The sequence below is a fragment of the Hippocampus guttulatus genome, chromosome 9 (genome assembly GCF_054856545.1).
Source record: "Hippocampus guttulatus isolate MCC_2025c chromosome 9, RoL_Hgut_1.0, whole genome shotgun sequence".
NCBI lineage: Eukaryota > Metazoa > Chordata > Actinopteri > Syngnathiformes > Syngnathidae > Hippocampus > Hippocampus guttulatus.
The window spans coordinates 10,652,501-10,672,289 of record NC_141269.1 but is presented as its reverse complement, the minus strand read 5'-3'; the positions used below and the strand labels follow the sequence as shown (position 1 = coordinate 10,672,289).

Genomic DNA, 19,789 nt, shown 5'->3' with positions numbered 1-19,789 from the left:
ATATTTGGAATGCATGCATCGCTTTTCTCTGATGTCAGCACGTGCTGTGACCAGGGACGCGTGGAGAAGTTATGGCAACCAAAACGACAAGGATTCCTGCACGTTGTGCTGAGTGCTCTGGCTAGACCACAATTAGTGGTAAAAGATAACGGGTTCGAAAATGTACGACAGGTAGTGATGTGATCCAACTTTGCAAGTGCCAATCAGAAACCATTTAAGGGCAATCGTGCTCTGAGATGTAAATATAATTCAAGGCCACTTTCACTGTTGGTTCTGTTCAGTTTCAGCCAGGGGCATTTCCAATAAAATCCTGTGAAATTAAAAATGTTTGCATTTTTTTAGGACAAATCATGGTACATGGTTAAAATGTGATTAATCGAGATTAATTCATTACAAAGTCTGTAGCTAATTACATTAAAAAAATGTAATCGAGTTCCCCCCCACCCCCTAATATTTATAGAATGACTATTAAATAAGTAAGAATTTGCCTTGCCTTATAGGTTCTCTATAAATGGCCGGAAATAATGCGCTTCATGGCCAAATAGGTATGTGAAAAGAGTACTGATGTCAGATTATTTTTGTTTACCATTTTTTTTATGTGATGCTGCTAATTTAGTGGGAAATACATCATGCTGTTTTGCTCATAAATGTGTAAATCTGACTCGAATGCATCACCAGCCGTGAACGTCACAACACGCCACTGGCCCCGACAACCTTACATGCATTATTATTACCTCGCATCTGTAATTCCGCACATTAGATTGGTATGTAGTAAAAAAGATGCAAATTCTCTTCTACATCAGAGACACATTGGAATAATCGTTAATGGTGCAGAAATATGGGCAGCGGTGCTCACATCTTCCTTGTTCTGAGTTTTGGGCCTTGTATCTCAGCTTCTGCATTCTTGTGTGGATTTTCTCTGGGCACTGTGGTTTCCTCCCACATTCCACGGGCTTTTTACGTTAATTGCGCTTGGCTGCTTGTGTTCACCTCATGTCCTTTCTTTTTCTTGCTTTGTAAATGTACCTGTAATGGGGTTGTTTTTTCCTTTCTGAAGACCTTACTGCATCCAATGCTAGACTATAGTAAACCCTTATCTCGTCTACCTATTGTGAAGCTGTGCTGCTCCTAATACTTCCAACTCAATAATGTGGTTATTCATCCACCGACTGCAGAAAGATGCAATTATTCAAAGACCACAAAAAAAAAGCAAAGATCCCACTTTGAGCTCCCTATTGAAAAGCTTCAATCATGGAGTTGAATCCGTATACCGTAATTTATACAATTTCGGCATAATGCCAACATTTCGCAGACTCAATTATTTTTAGTTCTTAAATATATGACGACATTTCATATGATACAGCCATTTCAGAGATGTCTCCATGTGTAAGACTTTATGAATAAGGAGTTATGTTCAAAAACAATAATCACTGATTGGAATCTAGGCAATTTCATTTGCAAACTGCTTCTCTTGGTAGGGGGGCTGGTAGGGAATTGTAAAATAAATTGCAGTGAATGACTTAATCAACACGATCACACCAAAGCAAAATCGCATGTTTGTGTGTGCGTTCTCCTCTTAATTTATATTCATCATACACTCTCCGGTGCCTTTCACTGCACATTCCCTCAAATGTTTCTGCGCCTGTCTGGTTCACTGATAAAACACCCTCAGCTAACCGTTGCATGAAAATTGACAGTAATGTAAAGAGCGTGGGACAGATCTGTAACCAGTGGCAAGCAGGCATGGCCTTTAAAACTTAGATGGATTCTAATGAATTATGTTATATATTTACACATATAATATTCCTTTCCAACAGTCTATTACCTTCATTTCATAGCATGTGTCCTGGACGTGCAGCTTCTATTCCTGTCATTTGTGAGTTAATTCTTAATTGTCCAAACTGATTTCAGCTTCCATGTGTGGCCTTGTAAATATAATTTGTCCAACGATGTATATGCTGCGCTTACAAAAACCAAATCTGTCTCTGTACAAATAGCCAGCGAGTCCACTGAAATCCCACATTGAAAGCAGACCACATGGCACTGCTGTACACACTTTTATATTTCAGGCAAGGATTGTATCCTTTTTGTGAATCTGTGCTAGGAGAAATAAGGAGGAGAAAACGGTGGTGGAGGATGTGGATGGCAAGTCTATGATTTGCAGCACTGAGATGACAGCAGTGTCTGACACATTCAAATACAGAAAGCAGAGGGCATTGAATTTAAAAAAAAAAATAGACTTTGTAAAGGGGCCCCGAAGCAATCTTTAGGCTCCCTTTAGGACATCCATCCATCCATTTTCCGAACCGCTTAATCCCCACTAGGGTCGCGGTGGGTGCTGGAGCCTATCCCAGCCGTCTTCGGGCAGTAGGCAGGGGACACCCTGAACCAGTTGCCAGCCAATCGCAGGGCCCTTTAGGACGTTTCTCCTATCAACCTTCATGAAGACGGGAGATAAATTAGCCACAATCCTTTCCAGCAGCAACATTCAAAGCAACAGGTCACAGGAAAGGTTTACAGACTAAGCGAAGACCCTCGGGAGTTTCATGCTAGAGACTTTTAAAATAATTTTTAAAAGCTTTTATATATTTATTTTTAATGGTAAAGAACAGTATATATACTAAAACAAATATAAAAAAACATGCATATAGAATACACTCTTAGTGAACAGTAGCCATGTGAATATTTTAAAAAATTGCCTTAATTGTAACATTACTATCCATACAGAAAACCAACTGGAAACACTAAATATGATACAATACAGAAATGTGTGAGGGATACAGAGAAAAAGAACAGAAAGGAAGACAGAAACCTTGAGACCTGTTCTAATTATTTATTCAGAAACCTCCATCCATCCATCCATCCATCATCTACCGCTTATCCGGGGCCGGGTCGCGGGGGCAACAGCTTTAGCAGGGAAGCCCAGACTTCCCTCTCCCTAGCTACTTCTTCCAGCTCTCCCCGGGGGATCCCGAGACGTTCCCAGGCCAGCTGGGTGACATAGTCTCTCCAGCGTGTCCTGGGTCTTCCTCGGGGTCTCCTCCCGGTGGGACATGCCCGGAACACCTCACCAGGGAGGCGCTCAGGAGGCATCCGAATCAGATGCCCAAGCCACCTCATCTGGCTCCTCTCGATGTGGAGGAGAAGCGGCTCGACTCTGAGCCCCTCCCGGATGACCGAGCTTCTCACCTTATCTCTAAGGGAGAGCCCGGACACCCTGCGGAGAAAACTCATTTCGGCCGCTTGTATCCGGGATCTCGTTCTTTCGGTCACGACCCATTGCTCGTGACCATAGATGAGGGTTGGAACGTAGATCGACCGGTAAATTGAGAGCTTCGCCCTTTGGCTCAGCTCCTTCTTCACCACGACAGACCGATACAACGTCCGCATCACAGCAGACGCTGCACCGATCCGCCTGTCAATCTCCTGCTCCCTCCTGCCCCCACTCGTGAACAAGACCCCAAGATACTTGAACTCCTCCACTTGGGGCAAGATCTCCTCCCCGACCCGGAGGGGGCACTCCACCCTTTTCCGACTGAGAACCATGGTTTCAGATTTGGAGGTGCTGATCTTCATCCCAACCGCTTCACACTCGGCTGCGAAACGCTCCAGTGAGAGTTGGAGAGCCCCGTTTGAAGGAGCCAACAGCACCACATCATCTGCAAAAAGCAGGGATGCAATACTGAGGCTCCCAAAACGGACCCCCTCAACGCTTCGGCTGCGCCTAGAAATTCTGTCCATAAAGGTTATGAACAGAATCGGCGACAAAGGGCAGCCTTGGCGGAGTCCTACCCCCACTGGAAACGATTCCGACTTACTGCCGGCAATGCGAACCAAACTCTGACATCGGTGGTATAGTGACCGAATAGCCCGTATCAGGGGGTTCGGTACCCCATACCCACGAAGCACCCCCCACAGAACTCCCCGCGGGACACGGTCAAACGCCTTCTCCAAGTCCACAAAACACATGTAGACTGGTTGGGCGAATTCCCACATACCCTCGAGGACCCTGCTAAGGGTGTAGAGCTGGTCCACTGTTCCACGGCCGGGACGAAAACCACACTGCTCCTCCTCAATCTGAGGCTCGACTTCCTGACGGACCCTCCTCTCCAGCACCCCTGAATAGACCTTACCAGGGAGGCTGAGGAGTGTGATCCCTCTGTAGTTGGAACACACCCTCCGGTCCCCCTTTTTAAAAAGAGGGACTACCACCCCGGTCTGCCAATCCAGAGGCACTCTCCCTGTTGACCACGCGATGTTGCAGAGGCGTGTCAACCAGGACAGCCCCACAACATCCAGAGCCTTGAGGAACTCCGGGCGGATCTCATCCACCCCCGGGGCCCTGCCACCGAGGAGCTTTTTAACCACATCGGTGACTTCAACCACAGAGATAGGAGAGCCCACCTCAGAGTCCCCAGGCTCTGCTTCCTCCAAGGAAGGCGTGTTGGTGGAGTTGAGGAGGTCTTCGAAGTACTCTGCCCACCGGTTCACAACGTCCCGAGTCGAAGTCAGCAGCGCCCCATCCCCACTGTACACAGTGTTAGTGGTGCACTGCTTCCCCCTCCTGAGACGTCGGATGGTGGACCAGAATTTCCTCGAAGCCGTCCGGAAGTCGGCTTCCATGGCCTCACCGAACTCTTCCCACGCTCGGGTTTTTGCCTCGGCGACCACCGAAGCTGCGTTCCGCTTGGCCAGTCGATACCCGTCAGCTGCCTCTGGGGTCCCACAGGCCATAAAGGCTCGATAGGACTCCTTCTTCAACTTGACGGCATCCCTTACTGCTGGTGTCCACCAGCGAGTACGGGGGTTGCCGCCACGACAGGCACCAACCACCTTACGGCCACAACTCAGATTGGCCGCCTCAACAATAGAGGCACGGAACATGGTCCACTCGGGCTCAATGTCCCCCGCCTCCCCCGGAATATGGAAAAAGCTCTGTCGGAGGTGGGAGTTGAAACTCCTTCTGACAGGGGATTCCGCCAGACGCTCCCAACAAACCCTCACAATACGTTTGGGTCTGCCAGGACGGACCGGCATCTTTCCCCACCATCGGAGCCTACTCACCACCAGGTGGTGATCAGTTGACAGCTCCGCCCCTCTCTTCACCCGAGTGTCCAGAACATGCGGCCGCAAATCCGATGATACAACTACAAAGTCGATCATCGAACTGCGGCCTAGGGTGTCCTGGTGCCAAGTGCACATATGGACACCCTTATGTTTGAACAAGGTGTTTGTTATGGACAATCCGTGACGAGCACAGAAGTCCAATAACAAAACGCCACTCAAGTTCTGATCGGGGGGGCCGTTCCTCCCAATCACGCCCCTCCAGGTCTCACTGTCATTGCCCACGTGAGCATTGAAGTCCCCCAGCAGAACAAGGGAGTCCCCAGCAGGAGTACTCTCCAGCACACCCTCCAAGGACTCCAAAAAGGGTGGGTATGCTGAGCTGCTGTTTGGTGCATATGCACAAACAACAGTCAGGACCCGTCCACCCACCCGAAGGCGGAGGGAGGCAACCCTCTCGTCTACCGGTGTGAACCCCAATGTACAGGCACTGAGCCGGGGGGCAATGAGTATGCCCACACCTGCTCTGCGCCTCTCACCGTGAGCAACTCCAGAGTGGAAGAGAGTCCAACCCCTCTCGAGAGAACTGGTACCAGAACCCAGGCTGTGTGTGGAGGCAAGTCCGACTATATCCAGTCGGAACTTCTCTGCCTCACACACCAGCTCAGGCTCCTTCCCTGTCAGAGAGGTGACATTCCATGTCCCAAGAGCTAGCTTCTGCAGCCGAGGATCGGACCGCCAGGGTCCCCGCCTTTGGCTGCCACCCAGCTCACATTGCACCCGACCCCTTTGGCCCCTCTCATGGGTGGTGAGCCCATGGGAAGGGGGACCCACGTTGCCTCTTCGGGCTGTGCCCGGCCGGGCCCCATGGGTGTAGGCCCGGCCACCAGGCGCTTGCCAACGAGCCCCACCTCCAGGCCTGGCTCCAGAGGGGGGCCCCGGTGACCCGCGTCCGGGCAAGGGAAACCTTGGTCCATATATTTTGCTCTTCATAAGGGGTCTTTGAGCCGTGCTTTGTCTGGCCCCTCACCTAGAACCTGTTTGCCATGGGTGACCCTGCCAGGGGCATAAAGCCCCAGACAACTTAGCTCCTAGGATCATCGGGACACACAAACCCCTCCACCACGGTAAGGTGACGACTTACGGAGAAACCTACAACACACAATTGCTCTGGATTGAATCATTTTTCCTCCCTCTGATTCTCCCTGCTTTGTGGGGGAATATGTGGGGGAATGAGCTAAACAGCCGTGCATGTCTGTTTTCAGCTGCCCTCACTGGGCAACAATGCGCTGGAGCACATTCCTGCGTCATCTCTGCTTCAGCACCCCACGTGACACTACTAACCAATCAATTTGTATATTCTGTCATTCGTGCTTTTTAGAGGCACGTGTCAGGGCCATCCTTTAAGTCCCTTGCTTTTCACCTGATTCTTAGAACCAATAGTGGCCTCTATTCGTGATGAATCTGATGCCCTATGCTGATGTCAGAGACTTTCTCGGACAGTGTTAAAGAAATGACTCGGCACACAGGAAAATTGTCTTCAATATCGGCGGGAGCGGATCTCTGAGAGCGAATGGCGGTTTAGTTGCTCCGATGATCACACACTCGAGCTCCCTTCCCGCCAATTCGAACTTTTATTGTAACATATAAGGAAAACGCTGCCCCCCGATATTTGCATACCGCACCCCCGGTCCGGCCCCTCGGTAGTGATTGGTTAACTGTTTTTAAACTTTGAACCACCAGTACGTTGGCGCCTTTTCTGTCTGGTCTACATTGAATTAACATGTTGCAGACTTTGCGGATGGCCAATGTCGCCTGGGTGCGACGGGTGCTCTCAACTTGTCTTTTGTTGTTCAACCGCTGCCCGAATTATTCATTCCCCTTTTGTGACCGAGTTTCACCTTCTCCCCTGTGATCGCCCACCTGTATTGACGTGCTAATTGTGGACTTCAACAGCCCTCCGGCCAGGTTTGTGCACAGGCATTTGGGGGTGCTGGATACGCACCCAAACGTTTAGATGTGCCCAGATTAAATGAAACTTTAAACATGATACAATTTTGTTCATAGATTCCTCTAACAGCTGATGACGCCCTGGTGCTAGTTACGCAGCCGCAACAATCTGTACCTGCACTTTTTACGAATATTTAACTGGATTTCTCGGCTGCCAGGATGCGGGTAAATTGGAATAAATCAGAGGCCCTCTCGCTGACACTTCAATGCCTCGAGGCACTGTTTCGACATGGTGCATGAGTTTCAGTTGGCTACAGTCAGGAATCATGTCTTGGGATTTTGTTTCCTCGTTCTCTTTCTGATTTGCTTTGGGTTCATGTTGAACCACTATTGAGGTTTAAAATTATATTGAACGATGTTTTTTATGAGGCAGGGCTAACGTTAATGAAATGATCTGTACCCCAAGGTTCAACCATTCATTCGTGTGAGAATTCCGCTCTGGTATTTCCATCACTTCAACGGATTTTGTGATCATGTTATATGGAACGGTAAGCGCCTCAGGGCGAAGCTGCAATCCTTCCAGAAACTAACTGATGAGGGTGGACTGCGTGTTCCGAATTTACTGTTTTATCACTATGCTTTTGGGTTTAGACATCTGACTCAACGGGCCCTTCCTCCTGAAAGAGCTCGTCATTGGCAGACCCTTGAAAGCTGGATATGCAGTCCTGCTCCCTCATTGCATTTGATGATAAAGCTTCTTTCTGGATTTAAAGATCATCCAATGCAGTGGTTTTCCTGCGTTCAAAATTGCGTGGCCAGCTAATTTTGGGTAGGCCCCAGCCAGACCGATTGATATTCCGGAACACAGCCGTGCTGATTGACCGATTGATATCTGCGGCCGCTATGTAATTTAACTGCTGTTGCAGCGGTACGCCACTATGGAGGTACTATATGAGGTACTATATCAACAGCAGTACACAGGAAAGACCTGAAGCGACTACCGAAGAAGAAATTGATCGAATTGTGTGTGTGCCCCCCCCCCGCTGGTCAGTGCTATTGGCGTCCAGGACTAGAGGGAAAAACGCTATTTGATCCGTTTCTTGTTCGCACACACAGTGTGAGCGCCTGTCGCCAGAGCAAAAAAACAAAAAAGAAACGGGGGGGGGGGGGGGGGCAAAACACGCACTCAGTAACAGCGGGCAGCGTCTACTCAGATGTTATTTTTAATATTCAATGGTGTCATTTCATGGCCAAAATACACGAATGACGTCACAAACTGCGATGCGAAACCGCTTATTTCAAGCATTGATGTGTTAGATGCCCCCCTCCCCTCCCTCCAAAAAACTGAAGTTGAAATCGTAAATACAAAAAGGGCGATGTTATCGGGTACTCCTCGGGGATGCAGCAGTTGTATGGTTGGTTGGATGGCAGGAAGGTCACGCGGAAGCATTCGCACTATTGGCGGTGGTCAATGCAGATCCGCAAACTACTTATGCGTCTGGTGTCCTCGATTTAAAAAAAAAAAAAAACATGAACATTTACCCGTATTGACTAATGGTGGACCGGCACTGTTCAGCAGACTCGTTCGAAATAGCTACTGAAAAAATCGTGATCAGAGACTTGCAGCGGTATTTACGGATAAATGGTGCTGATGATAGAGAAGGAGAGAGGGGTATATAACAGTGACAATACCGTGAACCAGAACATTGAGGGCTGGCGTGGATTGATGAAAAAACCCATAAATCAATCCATGAATTACTCTTTTCTGAGAAATGAATGGTGAAGGATTCTTAACCGATGACTTCCTCGACCAAGGTCTCTCACTGTTGTTTTTCATGCCAGTCATTCGGGTGAATCGCCTATGTACTGCATTATGACTGCAGCAAGATAATCATACACAAGGTCAGCAAGTAAACGTGTAGATTTAAGCTATTGTGAGTTTGATCATAAAATTGGGGATGTATTCCCCAACATCATACCTTAATGCAATTTAAGTGACTTTGTTTAAAATCGACTTACGTGATTTCTTACAGGATGCAAAGGCAGAGAATAAAAAGGACTATATTTTAATTATTAATTATTATCATCTCACACCAAATGTGTCCATTTGTAATGACGACGTATTCAATGAACTTCAGTGCTTTCGACAAGAGTACATGACAGGCCTGACTGTCTAGCGACCTCGAACGGCACAAAAGACGAAAGTTGCATAAGTGACAGAAGTACTTCAAGCCTATAAAGCAACGGTTCCATCTAGTGTCCATACGAGAGGCATGCAGATCAGGAAATAAGTGGCAATCTTTTCATTTCCCTCAAGGGAAGTGTTAGAGCAGGGGTGTCAAACTCATTTCACATTGTGGGCCACATACGGACTCGGTAGATGTCAAGTGGGCCGAAACATTAACATGATACCATACTGTGCTATGAATCACCAAAATCTCATCTCTTTCCTTTGTTTTGCTCTCAAGAAGCATTGGTTGGCGCTTTCATGTCATTTGCTGTGTTGGGTCTATCTCGGTGACAGACTGAGACTGCTGTTTTCTTCCCCGATCAAAACAATGTTGTCTTCTAATGTAATCAAAACAGTGTGCCCCCTAGCGGATAATCCACGAATTGCATTTTTATTTAAAGTATTCATTCTGCGTCTTTAATGCATTTTTTTCACTTTTAAATTATCCGCGGGCCAGATCGAACCTCATTGGGGCCGGTTCCTGCCCGCGGGCCGTAGGTTTGACACCATTGTGTTAGAGCGTACGTGAAGACTTTTGACACATTGAGCAACACATTTTACAGAACTCAAGACTTTTCACTTCGGCGGAGTGATTATGACGATCGTGTTCACTAACTGTAAGAACAGCGCCTACACGCCCCCAAAGTAAAATCGAAATAAAAATAGAACTCCATTGAGTGATGGCTGCCAAAATAAAATCGAAATAAAAATAGAATTCCATTGTGTGATAGCAGAAATGTCTGTAAAACACGCAACAACACGTAAATTGTCAATGCAAATAAGCCTGTGTTATTGTGCTGCTTCGAATTAAAATAAAAATGTAAACAACATTATCTGTGAATGCAAACACTTTGTTTTTCTTCTACCCACAATCTTGCTGCTGTAGACTGTAAATTTCCCCAGTGTGGGACAAATAAAGGCTATCTTATCTTAAAAAGCAGTGGGGTCAGCCCAGGAATCTGACACAATTTGTTGTACATACATTGTACGTAATGTTAGAAAATAGTGATCAATTGGCACAAAAATACATGTGGACATTGCTCGTCATGCCCACTGGTGTTCCCATTCTTATGTCTGGTCTTGTATTTGCCAAAATAATCCCCCTGGTTCATTTTAATGCACAGAAAAATGTTAGGTGCCGATGTGACGTCACTGCGGTCACTTGGCCGTCCCTTTTTTTCTGTTGCCTTGTGCGAACTCTTTTGTCTGAAGTTGAGTACAGTTTAGTGGATTTTCCACCGGGTTTTCTGCTTTATGTAAAGGAGCTCAGTAAGGTCCGTCTACTCGGTAGTCATCTTGGCCCGCCTCTCCACCAGTTGCTTTAGTGATACGCCAGATAGCTTGCCTCGCAAAGTGACCCTAAAATAGTGGTCGTAAAAAAAACAATAAAAAATAAAAATCAAATCGGACTCGGATGAATCAATTAATCAATATATCCACGCATTAATTTTAGAATTGGGTTTGTAAGAGCCAATGGGAGTAGCGCTCAAATAATGGGGTACTATAAAGACGACAACATCAACATTTACAGAGTTTGCTGTTGAATAATAAATGCCTGGTCAGAGCTTGCTTCGAGGTGCAGGTTGACTGGAGAAAAAAAACAATACAAGCCACCAAACATGACACCATATGTTGTGGATTGGTTAAGAAATTTGTCCCAAATAACAAACGAGACTTGGTCAAAAAGGGCATGAAAATTATGAATCAGAATTTCATGTTAAAGTACACAACAATAAATAAATCACAAGACACGGGGCTTTAAAGTTTTATAAGACTTATAAAAAGAAAACAAAGAACATAACACCAACCAAGGCAAGTCAAACTTTGGGTTTTTCCTTTGTTTCTCTGAGAAGTATTTACAAAAGAGAATAATGTACAGGTAGTAATGACCCAGAAATGAAGGAGGCTACATATAGTCTACCATTTTATATAGTGACAATATATTTGTTATATACAATGTAAATGGCAAGGCTGGAGCAAAAACTGACATTACAGATTCGGCAAAAGTTTGAATAAACTTCAAGTATCCATCTTAGGTTTTCACAGGAGCTTTTAAATGATGGATGAAGAGATTGTTCAATGCAAATATTTGATGTAGCTGAAAAAGGAGCCATGGGAGAATACGACAGACATTGTAACAAACATGAACACCCAGAGCAACCACTTTTCAGAGTTTTGTAACTGCCCACTTTTGAAGAAACTGAACACAAGCACAAGTCTCCTATTTACATCGAAAGTGATATCCAGCTTATCGGGTGAAACTGTAGCACGTTTAAAAAACAACAACAGCATTCCTTGATGAAAGGATTGCACAACGGAGAGTGGACACACAACTGTCCAAACGGGGTTGTGATCATGTTCTTATCGTGGAAATTTGAACAAAACGTTGCAAGTACTCAACATTCTGATGTCACATTTCATTGTCTCTCACAGGAAAATCGACAACTTCAACTCTGGAAATCCTCGAAAAATGTACTTCAGTTGATTGAATACGTAGTACCTTTGACTTACCTTTCCTTTAAGATTAACACTAAATTTAATCAAACAAAAATCTAACACTGAAGTCAACTGCACAAATAGAAGAAATTAGTGTTTGGATTCTTTTACACTTACAATGAACATCTTTCTTTGCCTCGATCGAAAGAAATGCGGTTGTCCGTGTAAAACTTCCAGGTGCGTGAATTTCTAACGCTACTTCATATAACACTGTAGGGATTAAATGTGGCACAAGTTTACACATTAGTAAGAAGAGGGGACGTCCGTATAGAACAGCGGCTGCAGTCGTCGTCATGTACTGTTCCCCATACGGCACCTGAACGGACTGCTGTCTGACCCGCAGAAAAGAAAAAAAAAACGCGTACTCTGTTCTTGAAGGGTTCTTCTGTCAGTGAAATCAAGGGCTGTGAAATTTGAATAGCTGTTTCAGTATCAGTGGCCGCGCGCTCTCCTCTCGCCTCCTTTCTCAGCACACGATGAGGGGCAGCGGCTCGCTTTCACGCCGCTGATTCTTCTTCAGCAGCTGAATGCGATTGTGGCAGTAAAACTTAATGGCCCGCCAGTCCCGCTGGTTACTAACCAGCAGAGGACACTGTTGCAGGCAGCGCTCGCAGTCGGCCTTGGCGGGCACGCGGAGCTCGTTGATGTTTTGGGTCAGGTGTTCCTCCACTGCCGCGCGTTCTGCTTCGGACCAGGGACGCTTCAGAACACCACGCTTCCCTGGCAGAAAGCATTTTGAGAAACACAAACATTCAGCCTGAGTGGTCAGTGGTGTACGCTATCCTGTTATTCGCTGAAAAAAACGCATCCATAGACTCTTGTTGTGCGTGCTATTTGGAGCCGATATTCATATGCGGTAAAAGGGTGTTATCATTTTGTAGACTATTGGTGTTATCGTTTGTAGACTTTATCTCAATGCTTATGAAGCATATGGGGCCATGCCCACCCTCCTCACCTGCCTGCTCAAAGCAGTGCCACCTTCAAAAGTTTCTCTGCAATATGTTCTATGTTCCCCCACAAGTATATTCTGATACATATTGCATTCATGGAATAAGAACTAATCAGATGAAGAAACCGGTTTTCAGCCAATTTAAGGATGCTGCCATTTTATGCAGCATCGCCCCCTGTTGTCAAGTGAAAGTGACATCAAAGTGCCCCCAGCATCGTGAATGTCACATGACCAAACCCAGAAATCGGGTGAGCTACGAGGTTCGAAATCCAAGCCTGAGGGCACTTTGACGTCTAAACCTTAGCCAATAGATATCTTTTTTTCCCAAATGCATACAAACAGTGCAGGAAGCTCCAAGGCTCAGGAGCATGTTTCATAAAGTTCAACGAAAGTTCCCTAAAGGTTTGCACAGTAGATCAACATTTTCAAATGTTCAATATAAATTACATATTCATCTTTCACATATACTTGTCCACACAAAGAAAAAAGTGCAAAGAATATCCTGCATTTTCCCCAGTTTTAAATTGATTTCTTATTAGCTGCATGTTTTATAAAGGCCGATACACGTCAAATTGCAGAATATGCAGACTATGATGAATTGCTTTGAGCATCTTAATTTGCTTGTCTACCGCCATCCTGCGGTAGATTAGGCAACCACAAACCTTTTTAGGGGGTGTCAGTTACTTGCAAAATGTATATTTATAGCCCAAATTGCCCACAAATAGCCGTTGAACACTGCACAGAAAAGAATGGACATATACTGTATGTTGGAGTGTGTGTGGGTGTTAGATGCACACTGCAAAAAAACAAAAAATGATCACTTGAAAATGTGCAAAATAACAGGTGCACTAACGATGAATGGTGACATAGCAGGGAACACTCGAAGCCAATTACCCTGCATGTGCGCGGTATTTCTAGCTCGTTCACGCTCACTTCTCAGGTCGAGTTGTAAAAGTTGGGCAAGGTGACCTTGGCTAAATATTTTGAGGCTCACAAGCGCTTAGCTCGCAGATCAAAAGTTTCCAACACCTCCTTTTCTTTGCCATACAGAAATCGATGTAAAGTGGATTCGCCTTATTTGTTTATATATTTCTTGCGGCAATCAAAACAGGCTTTTCACTTTTTTGAAAAAATATATAATAATGTCACTCAACATAATGACTAGAGAAGTTGGTAATACTGACTGCATTTTTGCAATCTCACTCCTGCCTGTTCGCAGCCATGTCTTTTGTAGAAGCTGTGCAGGTTAGCGAGCGACGAAGGATAAATATTGAATTGAATTCAATTACATTTTCTGAAAACGGGATGAATATTTTGGGTTGAAATATTCAAGAAATAATTAGCATCTCATTTAGGGGTACACATGGTCCTCATGTTTAAGTGGAATTGAATTGGATTGCGATGAGTTGCTGGACCATATACATTAGAGAACCCTCCTATGTCATAAGGCATAGGTGTCAAACTCAGGTCCTGGAGGGCCGCTGTCCTGCATGTTTTCCAAGTCTCCCTGCTGCAACACACCTGATTCAAATGAACAGGTTTAATGTCAGGCTTCCGCAGAGCTTGCTGATGATCTGATCATTTGATTCAGGTGTGTTGCAACAGGGAGACTCGGAAAACGTGCAGGACAGCGGCCCTCCAGGACCTGAGTTTGACACCTATGTCATAAGGCCAAACAAAATGTTGTCTTACCCGAGCCTCTCCTTCGGCTAATTGGCATGAGAGGAGGAGGAGGCGGAGCAAGTGACTGGGCGTTTTTGATCTTTTTGGGCCGTCCCACTCGGCCGTTGTTCTTGCCCTTCCTGACGTAGAGCAAGGTTGGTGTGGGTTTTGGAGAGGGGGCAATGGTGGGGGACTCTGGCTTCTCCTTTGCTTGCTCCCCTTCCGATTCTCCTTCTGAGTAAGAATCTGCAGAGTTTCCCGACATAACTGTGAACGGTTAAAGAAGAGGAAAGGGGACTTTTATTAGTCTACTTATTGCAGTTCTGTACTTCCCACCAAGGCACATATTTGATCACAGAACACCACCCGACAAAGACGTCACAAAAAGGAAACAATATTGTCTTATTCTGTTGTATGAATGGCAACAGGTGGCTATACAGATTCATAATTTAGTATCTTCTGCCATCTAGCGGAAGAGCATTTAATCGTTCTGTCAATTTTTTTCAGACCAATTGAGTGAAACTGCATTATTTCCCATGGCACACTCGTTGCATTATTTCCCATGGCACACTCGTTGATCTCTCACATTATGGCTCTGGTTGGGAATCACCGACTTACAGCGGGTCGGCAGCAACACTGACAACACTTTCCATTTGCCCAAATACAAAAAAAGTGTCACTCGTCTGTCCGGCTCACCATCCAGCTCCAAGCAGATGTGGTTCAGACTCATGCCTCTGAAGAGCACTCCGTCTCTCTCGCCGCACAGCACAACGCGGCCCACTCTGCCCATCAGGCCTGGATCTTGACCAATTCCGGCACAGTTCTGCGTCACATGGTACTCCCTCTCCAGGAAGTGCTCCAGCCTTTCCACCGCACTGCCTCCCGGCTGTCCCGGCTCCTCTCCCTCTCCGAGGAGCAGGAGCTGGGTCAGGATGGCCACCTGCCGTCGTACCCTGGTCTGAGTGAGGGCTCTGGGATTGCGGGTGCCGCTGGAGCGGGCCAGGCTTCGGAGGAGGTCTGTGCCTCGCAGGGGTGTGGCGGGGGAGTGGTAGGGCCTGGCGAAGATGTAAGGGTTGACCGGGTCAACGCCCACATCTTGACGTGTCTGCAGGAGGAGTTCCAGGCAGGGCTCGCCGTGAGGGGGCAGAATGAGGGGCTGGATGCGGCCACGTTTGCCCTGGACACCGACCCGCGGGAGATGGGAAAGAACCAGCCGCTCAAAGGGAGACAGAGAGGCCTCCAGTGGCGTGAGAGCTGGGGGAGAGCCAGGGGGAACGGGGACGGGGCACTGAGGAGTGACACGCGCTCGGTACTCTGTGATGGACAACTTGGAAACCTCACACTCGCGCCGTCGGTTGTACAGGATGAGGAGCGCGAGGCTGGAGTGGCAGAGGAGTCGCCAGGCCTCGGCTGATTGCAGCTGCCGAGACAGCGACAGGAAGGCCGAATGCTGCAGCCGGCGCAGATACAGAACGAGGGACGACAAAGACGACAGGAGGGGCAGCATTTGGTGACGCCCAGAACTGCAGAAAGACCAGTCAACAACGTGAGCAATTACTGTACCGTATTTTTCAGACTAAAATTACATTTTTAATATAGACCCTTGTGAGGATACGCAGATTAGAGAATGGATGGATGGATGGATGGATAGCTCATTATTTAACAGGAAGTATCTGGCACCATCTTGTGGCATCTCATCTCTAGGCAATTACAAACCCTTTTGTGTGTGCATCATTTGAGTGCAGATTTTTGCTTTTTCACGATCAATTTTGAGAAGATGCTGCTTGTGTAGATAGTTGTCATTATGAAATAAAAAGGTTAAGAAAAAATAAAATTACATATACAGTACACCTATTAATATCACAATTTAATCAACACACCAAGTTTTTGCGTTAACTCGCTTATGCCGCTTATGCAAGTGCGCTTTCAAAATTAAAGCACTGCTTTCAAAATAAAACAACATCATATCTTGTGTTTTATTTTGACTTCTGAACAATTAGAAGCTGGATGTGGCCCGTGGGTCGCAGACTTTAGACTGATTTAGGCAAGTAGCAAGGCAGTGAGGGAAGTGAGGCAACAACCGACGAACAATTTTTCACATGGCAATTAAGTTTTACCTAAGCGAGTCTTTTTCCTTATCCTCGGTCCCGCTTTCATCATCCACATCCACCACACCATTCTCGTCCTCGTCTTCCTCCTCTTCTTCTTCCTCCTCCATTTTTTGCTTCGGCATCTCTTTGGACGATTCGTTTCTGATAGACTGAGCACAGCCGACCTCGACATCCTCCTCTTTGGGCCTCTTTGATCGCAGTACCTCCACAGCTTCTTCATCTTCCTCTTCATCCAGGCGTTCTTTTTTCAGTCTCCTCCCTCCTCCCTTTCTGGGTGGAGTCACAGCCACCGGTGGCGGGCTCCTCTTCAGGACCGACACCGCCACGGCGTTCTGCCCTCGCGGAGGCGTCATTGCGGGTGATCCTGGGGCCGGCGATTGTTTGGCTGCAGTCGGAGGACATAAGGAGAGATCCTGAACACCGCTCTGTTCTGCTCGGCTCTGTGTCGCAACAGGTGCCGCCTTTGTGTTGTGATTAGCGTGGGCCGCGGCGACATTTGTGTTATGCGTGTTCAGTCGGGGCATCTGAGTGTAACGCTCCACGAGTGCAGAGCACACGTCCGGCTGGTGGGCATGGTGTTTGTCCAAATGGCGGCCCAATGAGCGGAAGTGGCGTCCGCAGTAGTCACAAGTTTGGCGCATGGAGTCGATGGACACACCTCCTCGGGGAACATCTGTGTTGCATGTGCTGTTGGGGCTGAGAGGAGCAGGAGCTTTAAACACAGGCTTGGTTGAGTTGCAGAAAGAGGAGCCGGGGGGAGAGGGCACAGGAGGGTGGGAGGAAGGGAGAGGATGACTGGAGGAAGCAGGCGCTGGGTGCCCAGACTGAGTCCGATGAGGGGTCTTTTTCCTCGAAGGGGTGCCACGGCGCTTCTTGCGCCGACGTGGGGTGCGCCCGCGGGGGCTTGCGTTGTACTCATCTCCTGCATCGGACTCACTGGCGTCAGAATGCGAGATGGGTGAGGAAGAGGGGGAAAGGGACCAAGAGGGAGTGACATAGTCTTGGTACTGCTGTTGTTTCTTCGGTCGCTGGGTAGTCGACATAGGCTCATCCTCCTGAAAGCAACGGGCATACAAAGAGACAATGTGCAATTACAGTAAAAATATATAGATATTAATGACTTTGCCAATGTGAATTTACCTTTTCAACTATTTACATCTATATGCTGTGCAATCAGAAGGTAATGGTTGATTACAGTGATTATGACATGATGACATGATGACATGAGTCAATTAACCAAAGAAGGCAAATGTGCTGCTAGATGACGTACAAATTCGCTATGTGCATGCATCACAACAGATTACGAGTTTGGTGATTCAAAATAGGGAATTTTGCAAGTGAATACGATCAAGCAGATATCTACCTTTTTGATGTTGCTATTCTCCATGTCAGAATTGCACTCATGTTGCGCTGGAGACATGGAACCACGGAAACCCTGAGGAACACAAACCAGTACAGCAATACAGATATGCTTATTAATGTTTGTCATTGCAATCATTCTCAGGCGACATTTCGAGCCCCCCCCCCAATGGTGCGATATGATTTTGATATATAAAGAGTCTTAACCAATGCTTAACACTCACATTAGATTTCTTCCAAGACTGTAAATAATGAATGTGGTTTTAGAAGAAATTGTGCGTTCCCTCTTAACCTCGGATCTACTTTTTCTAGCCTAAATGAAAGTCGCTATCATCATTTTGTTGGGGAAAAAAAACGGATCCAGTTTAATAGAATCCATTAAAGGGACATATGTCACCCACTAATGATGGTTGCAGTTACCTAAGTGCTATAAGGTAGGTGTTGGAGCTCAGTCATCACCATGGTAACCCCATGCCCTAGCTTTGTCTGCATGTGTGTCAGAGAGCGTGTGTGTAGTGGGAATGCGTGTGTGCAAGGTGTGCAGCAGTGTGCGACTGTGCCCATTGTTGCCTCCCCGAGGCGATCGGTCTGTATGGTTAACTCTTTATGGTTACAAATGATCAGCCCATGATCGAGGACACACACGACATTTACAAACATTTATGCTGAAAACACAGAAACGCATGGTACAATTCACATGCAAATAGCAAACCACTGTCGGTCACATGATAGTGCCATGCATTTGTAGCAAATAGCACAGGAAAATCTTGGTGGAACGACCAATGTTTTGTATTGTTCAAGTTAATTTGTCCCTGGGTGACAGTTAAACATGAAGTGATAATGGTGATTTCAGCTAGAAGCCATTTGGTTTGCATTCTAAAGCATGTTCATTAAAATGTTTCAATAACATGGACCTAACAGACTTCTCCATTTTTTTTTTAATGTGAGTACCGTATTTTCACGACTATAAGGCGCCATTAAAAGTCTAAAATTTTCTCCAAAATGGACAGGACGCCTTATGATGCGGAGCGTCTTGTCTATGCGCTGAGTTCCAAAACCTGACTGACAGCCGACACGCTGTTTATATAGAAAAAAAGGCGGAAGTGACTGTGGACAGGCATGCGGCAAAGAAGTCGGCCAATCAGTGAAGGGTGGGCGTGTATATATACATATATGGAGAGAAAGAGAGCGAAAAGGCAGACGTGAGTGACAGGCATGCAGGGAAGAAGTCCGCCAATGAGTGAAGGGTGGGCGTGTAAGTGGACGCTAAAGGGACGCTACAAGCAGGTACCAACACCTGTATAGAGTGTGGCTATGTGCATTGTTGCAAAACAACTTCGGTTTTGGTTTCTAAGAACCGCCGAAAATAAATTCTACAAAGAGACACGCCTACGAAGCTCAGTTCAAACTTCAAGCCATCGGTTATGCTTTTGGCATGCGTGCCCATCTCACAGCAGCGGTGAAAAACCAAGTCAAGCAAATGAACTCTGAGCTTGCCGTTATTCCCGGAGGCTTGACTAAAGAACTCCAACCGCTGGACATCGGCATCAACCGGGCGTTCAAAGTAAAGTTGCCAACGGCATGGGAACAATGAATGATCGATGGCAAACACAACTTTACAAAGAGTGAGAGGCAGCGCCGGGCGAGTTACGCCACAATTTGCGAATGGATTGTGGCTGCTTGGACGAACGTGTCTGCTTGCACTGTTCTTCGAGTTTTTGGCAAAGCCGGCATCATTTTTGTGGAGCCACATGGCAATGAGAGTGACTGACAACGAGAGGGAACACGGCGTTTTTGATGGATTACCGGTACTTGCACAATTGTTCAATTCTGATACAGAGGATGAGGACTTTGATGGATTTCTGGGTGATGATTGATCGAAAAACGTGAGTACATTGTACGATGGCTAAATAAAATACAACGGAACTCCGTTTTTCGTTGCCTTTTTAAAAACGTGTTTTTAGCTTG

The 19,789-nt window shown here is 46.5% G+C and overlaps 1 protein-coding gene across 1 annotated transcript in view; it reads right to left on the bottom strand.

The window, feature by feature from the left end:
* Positions 1–10,997: 10,997 nt before the first annotated feature.
* The window catches only part of LOC147200279 (uncharacterized), an 18,082-nt gene continuing 9,290 nt past the window's right edge, over positions 10,998–19,789 (bottom strand). The window contains exons 5-9 of the mRNA XM_086119935.1: positions 17,826–17,897; positions 16,469–17,517; positions 15,048–15,874; positions 14,382–14,618; positions 10,998–12,460 (exon numbers count right to left, since the gene is read on the bottom strand). Coding sequence (XP_085976061.1) covers positions 12,207–12,460; positions 14,382–14,618; positions 15,048–15,874; positions 16,469–17,517; positions 17,826–17,897 — 2,439 coding nt within the window. The 3' untranslated portion in view covers positions 10,998–12,206. The remainder of the gene's footprint in view (positions 12,461–14,381; positions 14,619–15,047; positions 15,875–16,468; positions 17,518–17,825; positions 17,898–19,789) is intronic.